We start from the raw sequence: 18332 nt of genomic DNA on the forward strand, positions 1-18332 counted from the left end.
CTCAACCTGTCTAGACAAAAGTAAATGCCACGACTCCCACGAGTATAAAAACCGAAACCCGTGAACTGTGAACATTAGAAATACTAACCAAAGGAATATAACTTACCTAACTATATTCAAAACACAGATGTATCATTCATCATTCATATATTTATATCAAAAAATGCACCATAAATGTCAAGAAAAACAATCTTTTATAAAAGGTAAAATAAAGTAAGAAAAAGACTGATTATACCAAACTTCCTTTTCCTAACGGACAAATACATGGAAAGGACCCCACAATCCCTCAAAACTTCCATAATTTTAACACCATGGGCCTCCAGTCATGAACACCATGGGTCCCACACATATGATTCAATCACATCCCTGCACACACACACACACTGAGTTGAACAACAAGAAACTAAAGATATAAAAAAACACAGACACACAGAAGCAAAAAGAACCCACCATCCCAGATGACATGATATACTCAACTTTTATAATATAAAAAAAACAAAAACTAAATACCAAAATATGGTATTCTAGTGAGAGAAAAGTTGGTGGTGGGGTGAGAGAGAAAGTTAAAAAAAAAGTTTTTTAGATGAAAAAGTGTGATGAAGAGGAGCCACCACCAATACCCCAAAAGCAGCAGAATTTGGGGCAAAAGTTGAAGAAAATAGTTGGTAAAAAAGGAGGACAAGTCACACCTGTTTTGCCCTTCCCAGTGCATGTTAGCAACAGTGGTGGTGCGCAAGATAGCAACGGTGGTGGTGTGCAAGATAGCAGCAAGGATTTGGAAAACAACCACCACCCTTTAAAGGTTTCTGCTAGAAAGCTTGGTGCTACTGTTTGGGAGATTTATAACTACAGCTTACCTGTTGCTAAAATGCACCATGGTGGTGGAAGCAGGAGGAACCACCATCATCATCACCACAGGCATCATCTTCTTGAAGACAAACCTGATCCTTATCCTGAACTGGTAAGTTGTTAAGTTTTCTTGATTTTGTGAGTGGATCTGATACACATATTGATTGTTATTTTTACTTTTTTTTTCTAGTGGAATTTGTTGATTAATGATTATGATGGGTGGGTGTATGGTGGGGGTCTGTTTTTATGCTAGTTCAAGTGTTTTTTCATGATAAAGTTGCAAACTTTAATTTGGTTTATGTGTTCTTGAATCTTGACCAGTGGCTCACCCCTGTTACCAAAGCACTATCATGATAAAGTTTTAAGCTTTAGTTTGATTTATGTGAATCTTGGTTTATAATGAATGTAGGGGAGTGTTAGTAGTTTAAAAAGACATGCTGCAGCATTACTTATATGCAACAATAAGTGTCTTTCATGAAAAAGTTGTAAAATTTAATTTGGTATGTGTTCTTGAATCTTAATCAATGGTTCATCCCTGTTACAAACCATCACCATGATAAAGTTGTAAACTTTTTGTTGATTTATGTGTTCTTGAATCTAGTAGTTTAAAAAGACATGTTGCAGCATTACTTATGCAGCATTTTTCATGATAAAGTTGTAAACTTTAATTTGGGTTTGTGTTCTTGAATCTTGATCACTGGTTCATCCCTGTTACAAACCATCATCATTATAAAGTTTTAAACTTTTTGTTGGTTTATGTGTTCTTGAATCTTGACCAATGATTCACCCCTGTTACAAACCACCATCATGATAAAGTTGTAAGCTTTAATTTGATATCTGTGAATCTTGGTTTATGATGAATGTAGGGGAGTGTCGGTAGTTTAAAAAGACATGTTGCAGCATCACTTACGCAACATTAAGTGTCTTTCATGATAAAGTTGTAAAATTTAATTTGGTAATATGTGTTCTTGAATCTTGACCAATGATTCACCCCTGTTACCATCATGATAAAGTTGTGAGCTTTAATTTGATTTATGTGAATCTTGGTTTGTGATGAATGCAGGGGAGTGCTAGTAGTTTAAGAAGACATGTTGCAGCATCATTAATGCAACATCAGCAGGCAATTCAAAGAAACCATAACGCGATACGCGCAGTCTCACCCGCAAGTTATGGTAGTAGTTCCATGGAGGTACAAAATCATTTTTAATCTATATAAATTTGAAGTATATGTTTTGTTTAGAAAAATGGAGGATTTTAATATTTTGTCACAGGTAGCACCTTATAACCCTGCTGTTATACCTACAAGTTCTGTAGAGTTTAGGGGCGGAAATGGTGAGACAAGTTACAGTCTTAAAACATCAACCGAGCTGCTCAAAGTGTTGAACCGAATCTGGAGCCTCGAAGAGTTACACGCGGCTAACATAACCCTGGTTCGCGATTTGAAACGCGAACTAGACCTGGGCCGATCCAAGATCAAAGAGCTGGCCCGTGACCGTCACCAGATGGAGCACTTGATGAAGCAAATGACTGAAGATAAACAAGGTCACGCCAATGCTGCGGTTCAGTCTGTGAGAGACGAGCTTGAAGACGAGAGGAAGTTAAGAAAACGGTCCGAGACACTTCACCGGAAGCTGGCCCGGGAGCTTTACGAGACGAAAATGGCCCTCGTGAATGCTTTAAAAGACATGGAAAATGAGAGGCGGTCGAGGGTACTTTTGGAAGATCTATGTGACGAGTTTGCTTGGGGGATTAAAAACTATGAACACGAGTTGCATTCTTTGAAACATGTAAATCCCGATAAAGGTAATGGTTCGAACCATAAATTGGCCCGAGACGGAATGATTCTTCATATTTCCGAATCGTGGCTAGACGAACGAATGCAAATGAAACAGGAAACGACATTAACAAAGAAATCGGTAGTTGAGAAACTAAGCTCCGAAATCGAGGCTTTTCTTGAAGCGAAAAGAAAGGGTATGCAAAAGCTTGGCTCAGGGTCAGTGGTGGGACCCATAGCCCGAAGACGACATTCTCTCGAGTCAATCCCTATGAACTTGGCTACTAGTGCACCTCCTGATGATGGTGATGATGATGAAAATGTTTCTTCCAATGGCGGTGATTCACCTTGTTTCGAGCTAGATAAACCCGTCGCTCGCGCCAAGGACGATATGGTAAATTCAACAACCAAACCCGACAGCGGTAAGAAAAAAGTAGCACGTGACCCGTCTAGTTTGCAAGTGAAGTTTGAAGAACAAATGGCTCAAGCGATATTAGGCGAACAACAAACAGAAATAACAGAAGAAAATGTCGGTCTAAACTCGAAGTACTTGAACAGTTTACTAAAAAACCATCATCTACAACCGGGAAACGAATATGAAGAATCGGCTAATAAACACATGTGGAAAAGTCACCCGAGCCCGGTTCGAGGATGGCCACAAAGCTACCAACTGAAGATCTCGAGATTTCTGAGTCATCAACCAAAGTCAAACCCGAGTCAAAGGAGCAAACTAGCCTAAAGTCAAAGCTACTCGAAGCAAGAACACGAGGTCATAGAGTGGGCACGCGTGTAAAAATGTAACAAGGTCTCGTCTCTTGTTCTTAGCTTCACATTTTATGTTTTCAGCGTGCATAATCTACATATTATTATTGTACCATGTCGTTCGAGTTTTATAATGTACATCTCTTGTATCGGTTGTCTTACACGTGCTTTTAAATTATCAAAATATGCAAAATGTTCCTTACAAGAATTGTGAAAATCATCAAATAGGTCAAGCCATTTTGAAAACGTAAGAAGCTTCGCCTTTTCTAGGATTAGCTTTGGTTATTGATAATGTTCGTTCATCTAAATCAATCACAGCCGTATATAGTGTGTAAAGAGTTGGACCTGAATATTTGCAATGAAGATACCATTAACATTGGATCATAATATTATATCATGTGACATTTATAGATGCTTTGTCTAATGTACCTTGCATAAATATAGGATACTTATGATCACTTGTGTCTCCAAGGAGTGAAAGAAGGTCATGCTTTGACTTTTTGGGCAGCAAAGCTGCCTTGTTCTGTCTGCTTATCGAGTTTTCATCATGCACCTGTAAATTGCATGAAATGATATAATCTTGTAAAATTTAATATTACTATAACCATAATAACTGTTAATATGTTACCTGGTCAACTTGAAGATGAAGATACATATTGGCATGGAAGAAAGGGGTTGACCCAACTTCACGAACCGAAAGTCGTTGACTTGATGCAGTCTCCACATTCAAGATCTTACGTACGTTTACATCGATTAGGTTATAGCTATGCCCGACTGAAACTGGTGACGAATGAATCCTCTAAATAAATAGCCAGCAAAAAAGTCAACACGTCAGAAAAAGTCAAACCTTCTACTGAATCACCTAAATTTAATGAAAAAAAAGTAATCTGAATCTTACGCTAATCGCATCCTCGAGACTTGTCGCTTCTAGAAGGTCTCTAGAAATGAAGTTTCGCCCGATCCCACCCGCCACTATCTCTGACTCGGCTGGTGGTACTGCGTTCAGTGTAAATGCCTGCATGATTTGTAGTTGTTATTATTTGAATTATCATTTATTATTAATCGGCATCGTAATAATATTATTACCAGACCATGGTTATTAAAACCAAATGCACAGCTAGGAAGCTCGCCCGCATAGGTGTAAGCGGTGTAACATAGACCATTAGACATGGTTGCTTTAATAAGATACCTGCAATATCAGTGATGTATACGATAATCAAACAAAGACGAACAATTAAGCACAAAAACAGGGGATTTGAACTTTAAAGTTAGAATTTAGAGCTTACGTATGGCCAACAAGAGCGACATTAGCATCCTCATTATGAACTGCAACAGCCATTGTATCACTAACAACAAGAATATCCGAGCAATCATCTATTGGTTTCTTCATCTTCAACCTTTTTCGGCTTTGGAATGAACGGTAGAATCTCTTTCCGAAAGTTCAAAATCATGATCTGTCACAGTAGCATCAGTGTGAGTTGGGGAAACGGAAACGATTAAAACTAGGGGTGCAAACGAGCCAAGCTGCTCGCGAGCTACTCGAGATCGGATCGATTAAAAACTTCCCTATTGAGCCCGATCAGACACCGAGCCTCAAATAAGGCTTGTGTTAGGAACAAAGCGGCGTTTCGGAAACAACACACAAATGAGAACACACAATTATCACGCAATATACAGAAATAGTAAACAATAAGCACAATACATGATTTTATATAGTTCAGTCCCAGTGGGGAACCTACATCCACGTGCTATAACCGGCCCCTTTTATTTTCTTCCAATCAACCACAAGCTAGTATTGTAAAAATCGTTAGTCGCTAGTCAGGTTGTGGGGTGGGGACTAGTGATTAATCAGGATCAATCGGATCGAGTTTTAATGTATAATTTTCAGTTTTATATATACACGCACACTTTTTTATATGTAATTTTCAGTTTTATATATACATAAACAAATTTTGGCTAGAAATTGGCTTAAATCTCACTGGGAACCGCTGATTTTGGCCAGAATTTCTCTGGAAACCGATGCTTTTGGCCAGAACCTCGTTGGAAAAAGCTGACTAAGTCCGATTAATCCTGATTTTGGCTGGATTTGGCCATTGACCGATTAATGCCGATTAACCCAAAACTAACTTGTGGGGTGAGGAATAGCGATTAATCGGGGATTAATCGACGCCTAGATGGGATGTTTACAACACTGCCACAAGCCCAAAGGCTTCACCAATTCCTAACAGCTAGTTTAGTTATCAAGCCCGAGCTCAAGCCTTGTATGGGAAGATCGTTTAGTCTCGTCAAACTTTAATGAGACTAGCATACTTTTAAGTTTTAACACTTTTGAAGTTCTATGTATTAATTTCACAACTCCGCTCGGTTCGGCTGGTTTAAGACTTTAAGATAATGCACACGTGCTCAAGCCGAGCTTAAATATACATACAAAAAAATTTAAATATGCACTTTTATTTAACCCATATAAAGCAAAAATATAGTGTTTACAAAGGCAAACGGGCAGTAAGCTGCGCCACAAGCCCTTTTTGAATTGCATTATCTTAATTAATAAAAAATAAACGAGTAGTTAATGATCACAAACTAACTGCTTACATGGAGAAACGGGACCCCGGATCCATCGGCTATTCCCCGCATTTCGTTCCAGTAACTTGGGAATTTGGTGGAGTTGTTGTTTGAGAGAGATTGAAGGAGTGAGTGTGCATGTGTGGTTTGAGCAAAAGGAAGAAGTTGGTTATTGAAAATGGAGTCTGTGGATAGTCTGCTTGTTATGAGTTTAGAGAAATGGTTGCCAATGGATAACCCGAATTGGTATGGGTCTTCACAGGGTCCGACTTCATATATCTCCAACTTGTTTGCAGCTTCCATGAGGGAGTATCAAGTATGAACTCTTGTGTTTGACTCTTGTTTTCAGTTAACCTTATCTTTCACATATTAGAGTGAACTATTGAAAGGGATTTTCTAACATAAGATAAGAAACATTAATTATGAAAATATTTTTATTAAAACACTAAACTTTTATATTAATTAAATTTATCTTTTATTAACTACCATATTTAACTTTATATTTTCTTCTTCTAAATCTTACCTCCATTGATAACTACTTAATAAAATTTTCTAATTTCCTATAAAATTATTATTTCATCTCCCATCATTTTTATATTCATTTATATGTGAAGAATATTCAAATATGAAAGTCACTTTTAAAATTTCTATAACGTCTTCAAGTGTTGAACCTCCCAATTGTATTAGTTATAGGATCATTATTTTTTGTAAAAGATGATGTAATATCCAAAGTTTCTTCTTGATGTAATTGAGAGACGTTATTGAATTGAGCCTCTTCTCGTCTCCATCGTGATAGCCAATAACTAAAAAGAAATTTCAAAACAACCCGTATGGAGAAGAACACTCAAAACATGACGACAAAGCATCCTGACAAATTCAAAGTTTTGCAAGTGCTGTCAGCCATCTTACCATCCCAAATAACCTTATGCAATTGAGCCGCTTTGTAATGATTGACAACAAACTTGTGTCATTTTCTTTGCAAGCTGAATATTGAATCGCTAGAGCAAGCTGATCTTGAGTTGGTTCAACACTTGGAGACGTTATAGGAATTTTAAAAGTTACTTTCATATTTGAATATTCTTTACATAAAAATGAATATAAAAATTGTGGGAGATGAAATAGTAATTTTAAATGAAATTAAAAAATTTTATTTAATAGTCATCAATGGAAGTAAGATTTTAAAGAGGGAAATATAATGTTAAATATAATAGTTATTAATATAATTAATATATATATAGTTTTAATAAGAATATTACCATAATTAATGTTTCTTACATATGCCCTAAGGGCACATGTTAGAAAATCCCTTATAGAAATAGTCATCTCCAAATTATTAATATATGAATTCGCCATTAAAAAGAAAAATTATCAAAATAAACAAGTTTGAACCAAAATTTTCTTAAATAGGCATTTCTAATTTAGCCAACATCTCTTCAATCATTGAGTTTTTGACCAAAGCCGGCTAAGCCTTAGCGGCCATTTATGAGACAAGGAATTTTGTGAAAAGTAAAAGTGACTCACTTTTAGCCTATAAAAACTCGACACACGTCAAAAGCTGCTAAACTTAGCCTACATCTCTAGTTATTTAGTCGGCATCCTTTACTCTTAACCGGCTTCGGGATATGTGTCTATTCACTTAGCCGGCTCCAACTCGGTTTGTAGGCTAAAACTTCACTTAGCCGTCTTTTTTTTTCTTTTAGCCGTATAACTATAGCCGCCAAACTTGAATAGTTTACCAACCTTATTAAATACTTAGCCGAGTTCTATCTTTTTATCTCTTAGTCGTCTTCTTAGCCAGTGTAAATCTAGTCTTCAAAATTAAATACTTTTAACCACTCAATAAAATATTTAGCCGGTTTCTATTTTTTTCTCTTAGCCGTCAATTCTTTTTCTCCTAGCCGACATGTTTAGCCATCAGAACAAAATAAAATTACCAACCCAAATTTAATTTTTCACCAACCATTCTTATAAAACTATACAACCATCTTCACCCTATCAAATTTTTTTTTCTTATCGCACAAGATCTTTTTTTCCTCATTTTTTAAAAACATATGTTTGTTAACATTGTCGTTTATAGTGGTGGGAATTGGCATGTTCGTTTATAATGGTGGGAATTGGCATGTTGTTAGTATGTTTTTTAATTTTCATTATTAATGAGCATTTTCGTTTATTACTTTAGTGTTAGTATCTACATACATAAAATAATTTTAATAAAATAAATAGAGTTCATTCATAAAAAAAACTTCATTGATAACATAATTCAACTTTATCGGTTAACAAATTCTTTTTATATGAAAAAAATAGATACCGTGTAGTAAGAAAGTTAAAACCTTTGGTAGGGTGAAAATTGTGTTATATGTTTAATAAGATAACTGCATAGATAAAAGTATTTAGTTTTGACGGCTAATTTACCTGTCTACCTATACTATTAAAACAAAATCATTCTTTCACATGTCATTCAACTAGAGTAGTTAACTAAGATGCCAACTAATACTATTACTTTTTTTATATGGAATTACTAACAAAGTTGCATTTTTTTTAACCAGCTGTGTATTACACGAGCTATATCCTAGTAGTAAAAAAAGAATGAAAGCGGGCATGTTTAGCCATGTTTAGCCATCAGAACAAAATAAAATTACCAACCCAAATTTAATTTTTCACCAACCATTCTTATAAAACTATACAACCATCTTCACCCTATCAAATTTTTTTTTCTTATCGCACAAGATCTTTTTTTCCTCATTTTTTAAAAACATATGTTTGTTAACATTGTCGTTTATAGTGGTGGGAATTGGCATGTTCGTTTATAATGGTGGGAATTGGCATGTTGTTAGTATGTTTTTTAATTTTCATTATTAATGAGCATTTTCGTTTATTACTTTAGTGTTAGTATCTACATACATAAAATAATTTTAATAAAATAAATAGAGTTCATTCATAAAAAAAACTTCATTGATAACATAATTCAACTTTATCGGTTAACAAATTCTTTTTATATGAAAAAAATAGATACCGTGTAGTAAGAAAGTTAAAACCTTTGGTAGGGTGAAAATTGTGTTATATGTTTAATAAGATAACTGCATAGATAAAAGTATTTAGTTTTGACGGCTAATTTACCTGTCTACCTATACTATTAAAACAAAATCATTCTTTCACATGTCATTCAACTAGAGTAGTTAACTAAGATGCCAACTAATACTATTACTTTTTTTATATGGAATTACTAACAAAGTTGCATTTTTTTTAACCAGCTGTGTATTACACGAGCTATATCCTAGTAGTAAAAAAAGAATGAAAGCGGGCTAAGTGTTTTATTAGCTAAGTGAAAATATTTGACTTCGGCGGCTAACACATGACATCTAAGAAAAAAAATCAAGACAACTAAAATAATTTTTTTCTTATCGCACAAGATCTTTTTTTTCTCATTTTTTAAAAACATACGTTTGTTAACCATGTCGTTTATAGTGGTGGGAATTGGCATGTTCGTTTATAGTGGTGGGAATTGGCATGTTGTTAGTATGTTTTTTGATTTTCATTATTAATGAACATTTTCGTTTATTACTTTAGTGTTAGTATCTACATACATAAAATAATTTTAATAAAATAAATAGAGTTCATTCATTAAAAAAACTTCATTGATAACAGAATTCAACTTTATCGGTTAACAAATTCTTTTTAAATGAAAAAAATAGATATGGTGTAGTAAGAAAGTTAAAACCTTTGGTAGGGTGAAAATGGTGTTATATTTTTAATAAGATAACTGCATAGATAAAAGTATTTAGTTTTGACGGCTAATTTACCTGTCTACCTATACTATTAAAACAAAATCATTCTTTCACATGCATTCAACTAGAGTAGCTAACTAGGATGCCAACTAATACTATTATTTTTTATATGGAATTACTAACAAAGTTGCATTTTTTTAACCAGCTGTGTATTACACGAGCTATATCCTAGTAGTAAAAAAAGAATGAAAACGGGTTAAGTGTTTTATTAGCTAAGTGAAAATATTTAACTTCGGCGGCTAACACATGATATCAAAGAAAAAAAATCAACACAACTAAAATAATTTTTTTCTTATCGCACAAGATCTTTTTTTCCTCATTTTTTAAAAACATATGTTTGTTAACATTGTCGTTTATAGTGGTGGGAATTGGCATGTACGTTTATAGTGGTGGGAATTGGCATGTTGTTAGTATGTTTTTTAATTTTCATTATTAATGAACATTTTCGTTTATTACTTTAGTGTTTGTATCTACATACATAAAATAATTTTAATAAAATAAATAGAGTTCATTCATAAAAAAAACTTCATTGATAACAGAATTCAACTTTATCGGTTAACAAATTCTTTTTAAATGAAAAATATAGATATGGTGTAGTAAGAAAATTAAAACCTTTGGTAGGGTGAAAATGGTGTTAAATGTTTAATAAGATAACTGCATAGATAAAAGTATTTAGTTTTGACGGCTAATTTACCTGTCTACCTATACTATTAAAACAAAATCATTCTTTCACATGTCATTCAACTAGAGTAGCTAACTAGGATGCCAACAAATACTATTACTTTTTTGTATGGAATTACTAACAAAGTTGCATTTTTTTAACCAGCTGTGTATTACACGAGCTATATCCTAATAGTAAAAAAAGAATGAAAGCGGGCTAAGTGTTTTATTAGCTAAGTGAAAATATTTAACTTCGGCGGCTAACACATGACATCTAAGAAAAAAAATCAAGACAACTAAAATAATTTTTTTCTTATCGCACAAGATCTTTTTTTCCTAATTTCTTAAAAACATATGTTTGTTAACGCTGTCGTTTATAGTGGTGGGAATTGGCATGTTCGTTTATAGTGGTGGGAATTGGCATGTTGTTAGTATGTTTTTTAATTTTCATTATTAATGAACATTTTCGTTTATTACTTTGGTGTTAGTATCTACATACATAAAATAATTTTAATAAAATAAATAGAGTTCATTCATTAAAAAAACTTCATTGATAACAGAATTCAACTTTATCGGTTAACAAATTCATTTTAAATTATAAAAATAGATATGGTGTAGTAAGAAAGTTAAAACCTTTGGTAGGGTGAAAATTGTGTTATATGTTTAATAAGATAACTACATAGATAAAAGTATTTAGTTTTGACGGCTAATTTACCTGTCTACCTATACTATTAAAACAAAATCATTCTTTCACATGTCATTCAACTAGAGTAGCTAACTAGGATGCCAACTAATACTATTACTTTTTTATATGGAATTACTAACAAAGTTGCATTTTTTTAACCAGCTGTGTATTACACGAGCTATATCCTAGTAGTAAAAAAAGAATGAAAGCGGGCTAAATGTTTTATTAGCTAAGTGAAAATATTTAACTTCGGCGGCTAACACATGACATCTAAGAAAAAAAATCAACACAACTAAAATAATTTTTTTCTTATCGCACAAGATCTTTTTTTCCTCATTTTTTAAAAACATATGTTTGTTAACAATGTCGTTTATAGTGGTGGGAATTGGCATGTTCGTTTATAGTGGTGGGAATTGGCATGTTGTTAGTATGTTTTTTAATTTTCATTATTAATGAACATTTTCGTTTATTACTTTAGTGTTAGTATCTACATACATAAAATAATTTTAATAAAATAAATAGAGTTCATTCTTAAAAAAAACTTCATTGATAACAGAATTCAACTTTATCGGTTAACAAATTCTTTTTAAATGAAAAAAATAGATTTGGTGTAGTAAGAAAGTTAAAACCTTTGGTAGGGTGAAAATGGTGTTATATGTTTAATAAGATAACTGCATAGATAAAAGTATTTAGTTTTGACGGCTAATTTACCTGTCTACCTATACTATTAATACAAAATCATTCTTTCACATGTCATTCAACTAGAGTAGTTAACTAGGATGCCAACTAATACTATTACTTTTTAATATGGAATTACTAACAAAGTTGCATTTTTTTAACCAGCTGTGTATTACACGAGCTATATCCTAGTAGTAAAAAAAGAATGAAAGCGGGCTAAGTGTTTTATTAGCTAAGTGAAAATATTTAACTTCGGCGGCTAACACATGACATCTAAGAAAAAAAATCAAGACAACTAAAATAATTTTTTTCTTATCGCACAAGATCTTTTTTTCCTCATTTCTTAAAAACATATGTTTGTTAACACTGTCGTTTATAGTTGTGGGAATTGGCATGTTCGTTTATAGTGGTGGGAATTGGCATGTTGTTAGTATGTTTTTTAATTTTCATTATTAATGAACATTTTCGTTTATTACTTTAGTGTTAGTATCTACATACATAAAATAATTTTAATAAAATAAATAGAGTTCATTCATAAAAAAAACTTCATTGATAACAGAATTCAACTTTATCGGTTAACAAATTCTTTTTAAATGAAAAAATAGATATGGTGTAGTAAGAAAGTTAAAACCTTTGGTAGGGTGAAAATGGTGTTATATGTTTAATAAGATAACTGCATAGATAAAAGTATTTAGTTTTGACGGCTAATTTACCTGTCTACCTATACTATTAAAACAAAATCATTCTTTCACATGTCATTCAACTAGAGTAGCTAACTAGGATGCCAACTAATACTATTATTTTTTATATGGAATTACTAACAAAGTTGCATTTTTTTAACCAGCTGTGTATTACACGAGCTATATCCTAATAGTAAAAAAAGAATGAAAGCGGGCTTAGTGTTTTATTAGCTAAGTGAAAATATTTAACTTCGGCGGCTAACACATGACATCTAAGAAAAAAAATCAAGACAACTAAAATAATTTTTTTCTTATCGCACAAGATCTTTTTTTCCTCATTTTTTAAAAACATATGTTTGTTAACAATGTCGTTTATAGTGGTGGGAATTGGCATGTTCGTTTATAGTGGTGGGAATTGGCACGTTCGTTTATAGTGGTGGGAATTGGCATGTTGTTAGTATGTTTTTTAATTTTCATTATTAATGAACATTTTCGTTTATTACTTTAGTGTTAGTATCTACATACATAAAATAATTTTAATAAAATAAATAGAGTTCATTCATAAAAAAAACTTCATTGATAACAGAATTCAACTTTATCGGTTAACAAATTCTTTTTAAATGAAAAAATAGATATGGTGTAGTAAGAAAGTTAAAACCTTTGGTAGGGTGAAAATGGTGTTATATGTTTAATAAGATAACTGCATAGATAAAAGTATTTAGTTTTGACGGCTAATTTACCTGTCTACCTATACTATTAAAACAAAATCATTCTTTCACATGTCATTCAACTAGAGTAGCTAACTAGGATGCCAACTAATACTATTATTTTTTATATGGAATTACTAACAAAGTTGCATTTTTTTAACCAGCTGTGTATTACACGAGCTATATCCTAGTAGTAAAAAAAGAATGAAAGCGGGCTTAGTGTTTTATTAGCTAAGTGAAAATATTTAACTTCGGTGGCTAACACATGACATCTAAGAAAAAAAATCAACACAACTAAAATAATTTTTTTCTTATCGCACAAGATCTTTTTTTCCTCATTTTTTAAAAACATATGTTTTTTAACATTGTCGTTTATAGTGGTGGGAATTGGCATGTTCGTTTATAGTGGTGGGAATTGGCATGTTGTTAGTATGTTTTTTAATTTTCATTATTAATGAACATTTTCGTTTATTACTTTAGTGTTAGTATCTACATACATAAAATAATTTTAATAAAATAAATAGAGTTCATTCATAAAAAAAACTTCATTGATAACAGAATTCAACTTTATCGGTTAACAAATTCTTTTTAAATGAAAACAATAGATATGGTGTAGTAAGAAAGTTAAAACCTTTGGTAGGGTGATAATGGTGTTATATGTTTAGTAAGATAACTGCATAGATATAAGTATTTAGTTTTGACGGCTAATTTACCTGTCTACCTATACTATTAAAACAAAATCATTCTTTCACATGTCATTCAATTAGAGTAGCTAACTAAGATGCCAACTAATACTATTACTTTTTTTATATGGAATTACTAACAAAGTTGCATTTTTTTAACCAGCTGTGTATTACACGAGCTATATCCTAGTAGTAAAAAAATAATGAAAGCGGGCTAAGTGTTTTATTAGCTAAGTGAAAATATTTAACTTCGGCGGCTAACACATGACATCTAAGATAAAAAATCAAGACAACTAAGAGAGAAATAAAATGTGAGCCGGCTAAATGAAGTTGGCTAAGAGTGAAAAACATGAAAGCCGGCTAATTATTTAATTGGTTTGATACATATTTCAATCTTTTGCGGCTAAAATTAGACGGCTAAAAAAAACCCAGCTAAGTAAAGCTTTAGCTTACAAGCCGAGTTGGAGCCGATTAAGAAAGAATATATGGAGTCGGCTAAGTGAATAGATACATATCCCGAAGCCGGCTAAGAGTCAAGGATGTCGACTATATAACCAGATATCTATGCTAAGTTTATCCGCCTTTGACACATGTCGAATTTTTATAAGCTAAAAGTAGGTGCCTTTTACTTTTCACAAAATTTGTGTCCATAAAGTGGCGACTAAAGCTTAGCCGGCTTCGCTGACATGTCACTTGTTTATTGGACCAAAACTCAATGATTGGAAATATGTATGCTAAATTAGATATGTCTGTTTTGGACAAATTTGGGTTAAACTTATTTATTTGGTAATTAGCCCTTTTTCTAGTCTTAACGATGTGTTTTCGAGTCATTTTTATCAATAAAAAGGAAATTATAACACATAAAAAAACATTAAAGAAAAAAATAAATGTTTAAATAATAAAAAAATAGTAAACATTAAAGGACGCGTTTGTTTCATGGAATGAAATGGAATGGAATTGGAATTGGAATTTGCATAGGATGTGGAATTTGAAGGAATTAGATTTGGAATTTGAATATTCTAATAGGAATTGGAATTAAAATCTAATTATATTCTTAATGTGTTCGTTTGACAAATGAATAGGAATCGTTTTTTTAACAAGGATAACGGCGAAAATATTTTAGTTATTTTAGATTTTTTGTTTTTTATTTATATTTTGCGTTATGATTTTATTATTATTATTCTTTTAATTTTTATTATGAGTTTTCTATTAAGATAAAAAAACCTTTCAAAAAAAAAATATTCAAAAATAATAATAAAAAATTCATAACTCAAAATATAAATAAAAAAATAAAAAAATAAATAAAAAAAACTAAAATGTTTTATTCGTTGTCCTCGTAAAAAAAACTCGAGAAAAGATTCTAATGAATTACATTAAAAATTCCTACATTTTGGAAGGATTTAAAATTCCTTAATTTAAAGGAATTTGAAGGAATTAAATTCCAATTCTAATTCTTTGAACTGAACACACCAAAATGAAATTAAGATTCCAATTCCAACGAAACGAACACGCCATGTCATAGTATTTTAATATTAATTCCTTTGAATTCTCATGAATTCTATGAAACGAACACGCCCTAAAGAATTAAGAGCTTAACTTTATTTATAATTACTTAAGTAAATAAGAAATTTTAAAAGATCATTTAAAGAAAAGGATAACCTTGTTGCAGTTTAGAAGTAAAGACATAAATTGTGTAAAAAAAAATTATTACAGTTTGAAAGTCGTATGATAACTTTAATAAAGTTTAGTGGTAAAAACATAAATTAAAAAGGAATCATATAAGGCCACACTGGCCACTTAAATTGAAGCATATTCATAGCTACTCTTCGTTAGATAAGTTTTTATAAATATAACTTTTCTTTTAAAAAGTGAGTCAAGGAGAAATGAGTTTACATCAATTTTAAATTACACTAAAATTTTTTATATTTTTAATTAAATATTATTTTTTATATTTTTATGAATTATCTTTTCCTTATTCTCAATTCACAACCAATTTAAAAAAGTATCAAAATATTATAGAAGGGTTAATAATAATTTTTTAAAGATACAAAAAAATTATTATATTTTCTTTCTCATATGCTTAAAATACCCTAAATCACTATATATATATATTTTAAAACTCTACTCACATGAAATAGTGGATAAGATGGAATGCTTTAAAAGTTCTTGCCGTAAACGTCATGGACCTCGATTGCTACTCATCCATTAGCATTACTAAAAGACATTTGTTCGTAGTTAGTTGATTTTTTTAGTCTCACATATTCGCGACGAAGAAGTGGATCACTGATCTCAATGGTCCTTATTTATATGATTACAAGAACATAAAAAGTAAATCCAGATATTTTTTATCAATAATTTGTATTTTAAATTTGTACATCTTACATACATACACATATCTTAAATTCTGTACTTTTCACATATATTACGTACATAAAAAAAATCAAACTAATTTAATATGAAATATCTATAATGTATGTATTATTCGTTATGTACTACACATGTGTAAATTATATACGACAATCAGATTAACGTTCTTATATTTAAAAAATAATTTAAATAGAGGAGTGAAAAACAATAACCATAATATGTCTATCCCATTTTCTTTTAAATTTAATTTTTTTTTATAAATAATTAATTTTTTTATGCCTAGATCACTCACACATACAAAGACACACACGCGCACGCACGGACACATATAGACACGCGCACGCATGGACACATACGGTGACGTTTGTTTAAAACCCATAATAAGTTGAGAATTATGAAAACTGCATATACATTTGTACGTAGTGCTTTGGATGTGATACATATGATGGTTCTTTTCACTATGATTATTTTCTATTTCCTATATACAAATGTATTATTTGTTTCTCACCATTCATTATTTCACCATGCTAACATCTAACATATAAAATTTAATAGAAACTATTCGTTAACAACATGTTAGAATTTATTTAACCCGTGTATTAAGAAATAATATTGTATACAATGAAGCTAAAAGCTTTTTGACTTACATGGACCAACTCATCCACAATTAATTGCTAAATTGCCTCACATTGTAAGAGAATAAATACCAATTTGGGGAATTATCTCCGCATTCCCTGGGAAAAAGACTCGTGTCATGCTTCATTACATCATTTCTTATGATCATTGTTAATTATTATTATTAAAGTTGTTCCCCTTAGATTTTAATTTATACTCTACTTTTATTCCTATTTGCTCCCAAATGATGTTATGTAACAATGAAAGATATCATACTGCTCATGCTTCTATGTTCATCTTTCTGCTCTTTTGTCCAAAGCACAGATAGTTACAAAGAAAATGGTGTTGGTGAACCACTAGATGTTATTCTCCACGAACACGCTTTCAAAGCTCTATTATCACAACAACAGCGATACAAAACAGGAACTCTTTACGCAGTCAAGTTGCCTGCTAATTTATCAGGCATGAATGTCTCTTATATTAGATTCCGAAGCAAAACATTGTGGAGAAAAGGAGAAAACTTCAGTAGCTTTCAAATCCCATCAAGAACTCTCCCAATGCCTTTTGTGAAGAGAGTTATCATCATGTATCAAGATTTGGGTAACTTGTCCTCTCAATTTTATATCAATGTTCCAGGGTACGCGCTAGTATCTTCGGTTGTTGGTTTTAGAGTTTATGATGCATCAAATCCTACAAATAAAAATGCCCGAAAGATTGATATTAACACAACTAATGTACCCATATCAGTTCACTTTCCTGACTTGAAGTTTCCTAAAGGTGCTAAATGTGCTTCTTTTGGTGACTCGAATGACAAGTTTTCCCTAAGTGATATGAGTGTTGGACAAGTGTGTTATACTAGAAACTATGGTCGGTTCTCGGTTGTTGTACCGAAAAAGAAGAAAGGGGTAATGAGGGTTTGGTGGGGAGTTGGGGCCGGGTTCATGATGACGGTTTTCGTTAGTTTTGTTGGTATCGTGCTCGTGAAGATCGCGAAAGTGAAGAGATCAGATGAGATGGAAATGCAAATGGAAGAAGGAAGTATAGATCTTGAAACAGTTTGGATTGGTTATAGTAAGATGCCATGTGCAACCGGTACAAGGACTTGTCCAAATCTTGAAAGTCCTTAATGCTAGTTAGTAATTAAAACTTTAAAGATGAATGGTGCCTTTTGTAATTTCTTTTTCTGAATTCTATTTTAACTTTTAATCATCTGTTTTCACAAGTTTGTGTTATTACTTTCCACTAGCGCGCACATAGCATTAAGCCTTACACGTAAGTTATTACACATATATTTGAGCAAAGCATTCTTCCAAGAATTGAATGGTACGACTGCATGTGATTGGACATAAATATAAGAACATTGAAAACAAGAAGATAAAAAATAAAGGGATGAACAACGAAAAAGAAGATTAGACACTACATTTGGGGTCAGCTCAACGAATATGAAGGCCTAAATCAAAACAAGATTTTTTGGTCTTTTCATGACAATTGTTAAGATAAAAAATTGACTATTACAAATTTTTAA

General features: G+C 31.8%; 1 protein-coding gene and 2 pseudogenes across 2 annotated transcripts; 2 read left to right on the forward strand and 1 right to left on the reverse strand.

Annotated features, from left to right (window-relative positions):
* Positions 1 to 570: 570 nt before the first annotated feature.
* LOC143588225 (uncharacterized protein At5g41620-like) lies at positions 571 to 3457 on the forward strand (annotated as a pseudogene). The gene is made up of 3 exons (XR_013145068.1): positions 571 to 961; positions 1913 to 2038; positions 2121 to 3457. The product of XR_013145068.1 is annotated as an uncharacterized protein At5g41620-like (transcript).
* Positions 3458 to 4474: 1017 nt separating this feature from the next.
* On the reverse strand, positions 4475 to 6332 carry LOC143588222 (uncharacterized; annotated as a pseudogene).
* A 10735-nt stretch (positions 6333 to 17067) lies between these two features.
* Positions 17068 to 17934, forward strand: LOC143588223 (uncharacterized). Its single transcript, XM_077069287.1, has one exon. The coding sequence runs from the start codon at positions 17068 to 17070 to the stop codon at positions 17932 to 17934; it is 867 nt and encodes a 288-aa protein (XP_076925402.1).
* The last annotated feature ends 398 nt before the right edge of the window (positions 17935 to 18332 follow it).

This window comes from Bidens hawaiensis, unplaced genomic scaffold (assembly GCF_021521415.1).
Source record: "Bidens hawaiensis isolate Kalapana, Puna unplaced genomic scaffold, B.hawaiensis_p1.1 tig00036246_1, whole genome shotgun sequence".
Classification (NCBI taxonomy): domain Eukaryota; kingdom Viridiplantae; phylum Streptophyta; class Magnoliopsida; order Asterales; family Asteraceae; genus Bidens; species Bidens hawaiensis.

What these genes read in the sequence shown, in the direction of transcription:
- LOC143588223 (XM_077069287.1), top strand. Translation starts at nt 17,068, where the DNA reads ATGAAAGATATCATACTGCTCATGCTTCTATGTTCATCTTTCTGCTCT.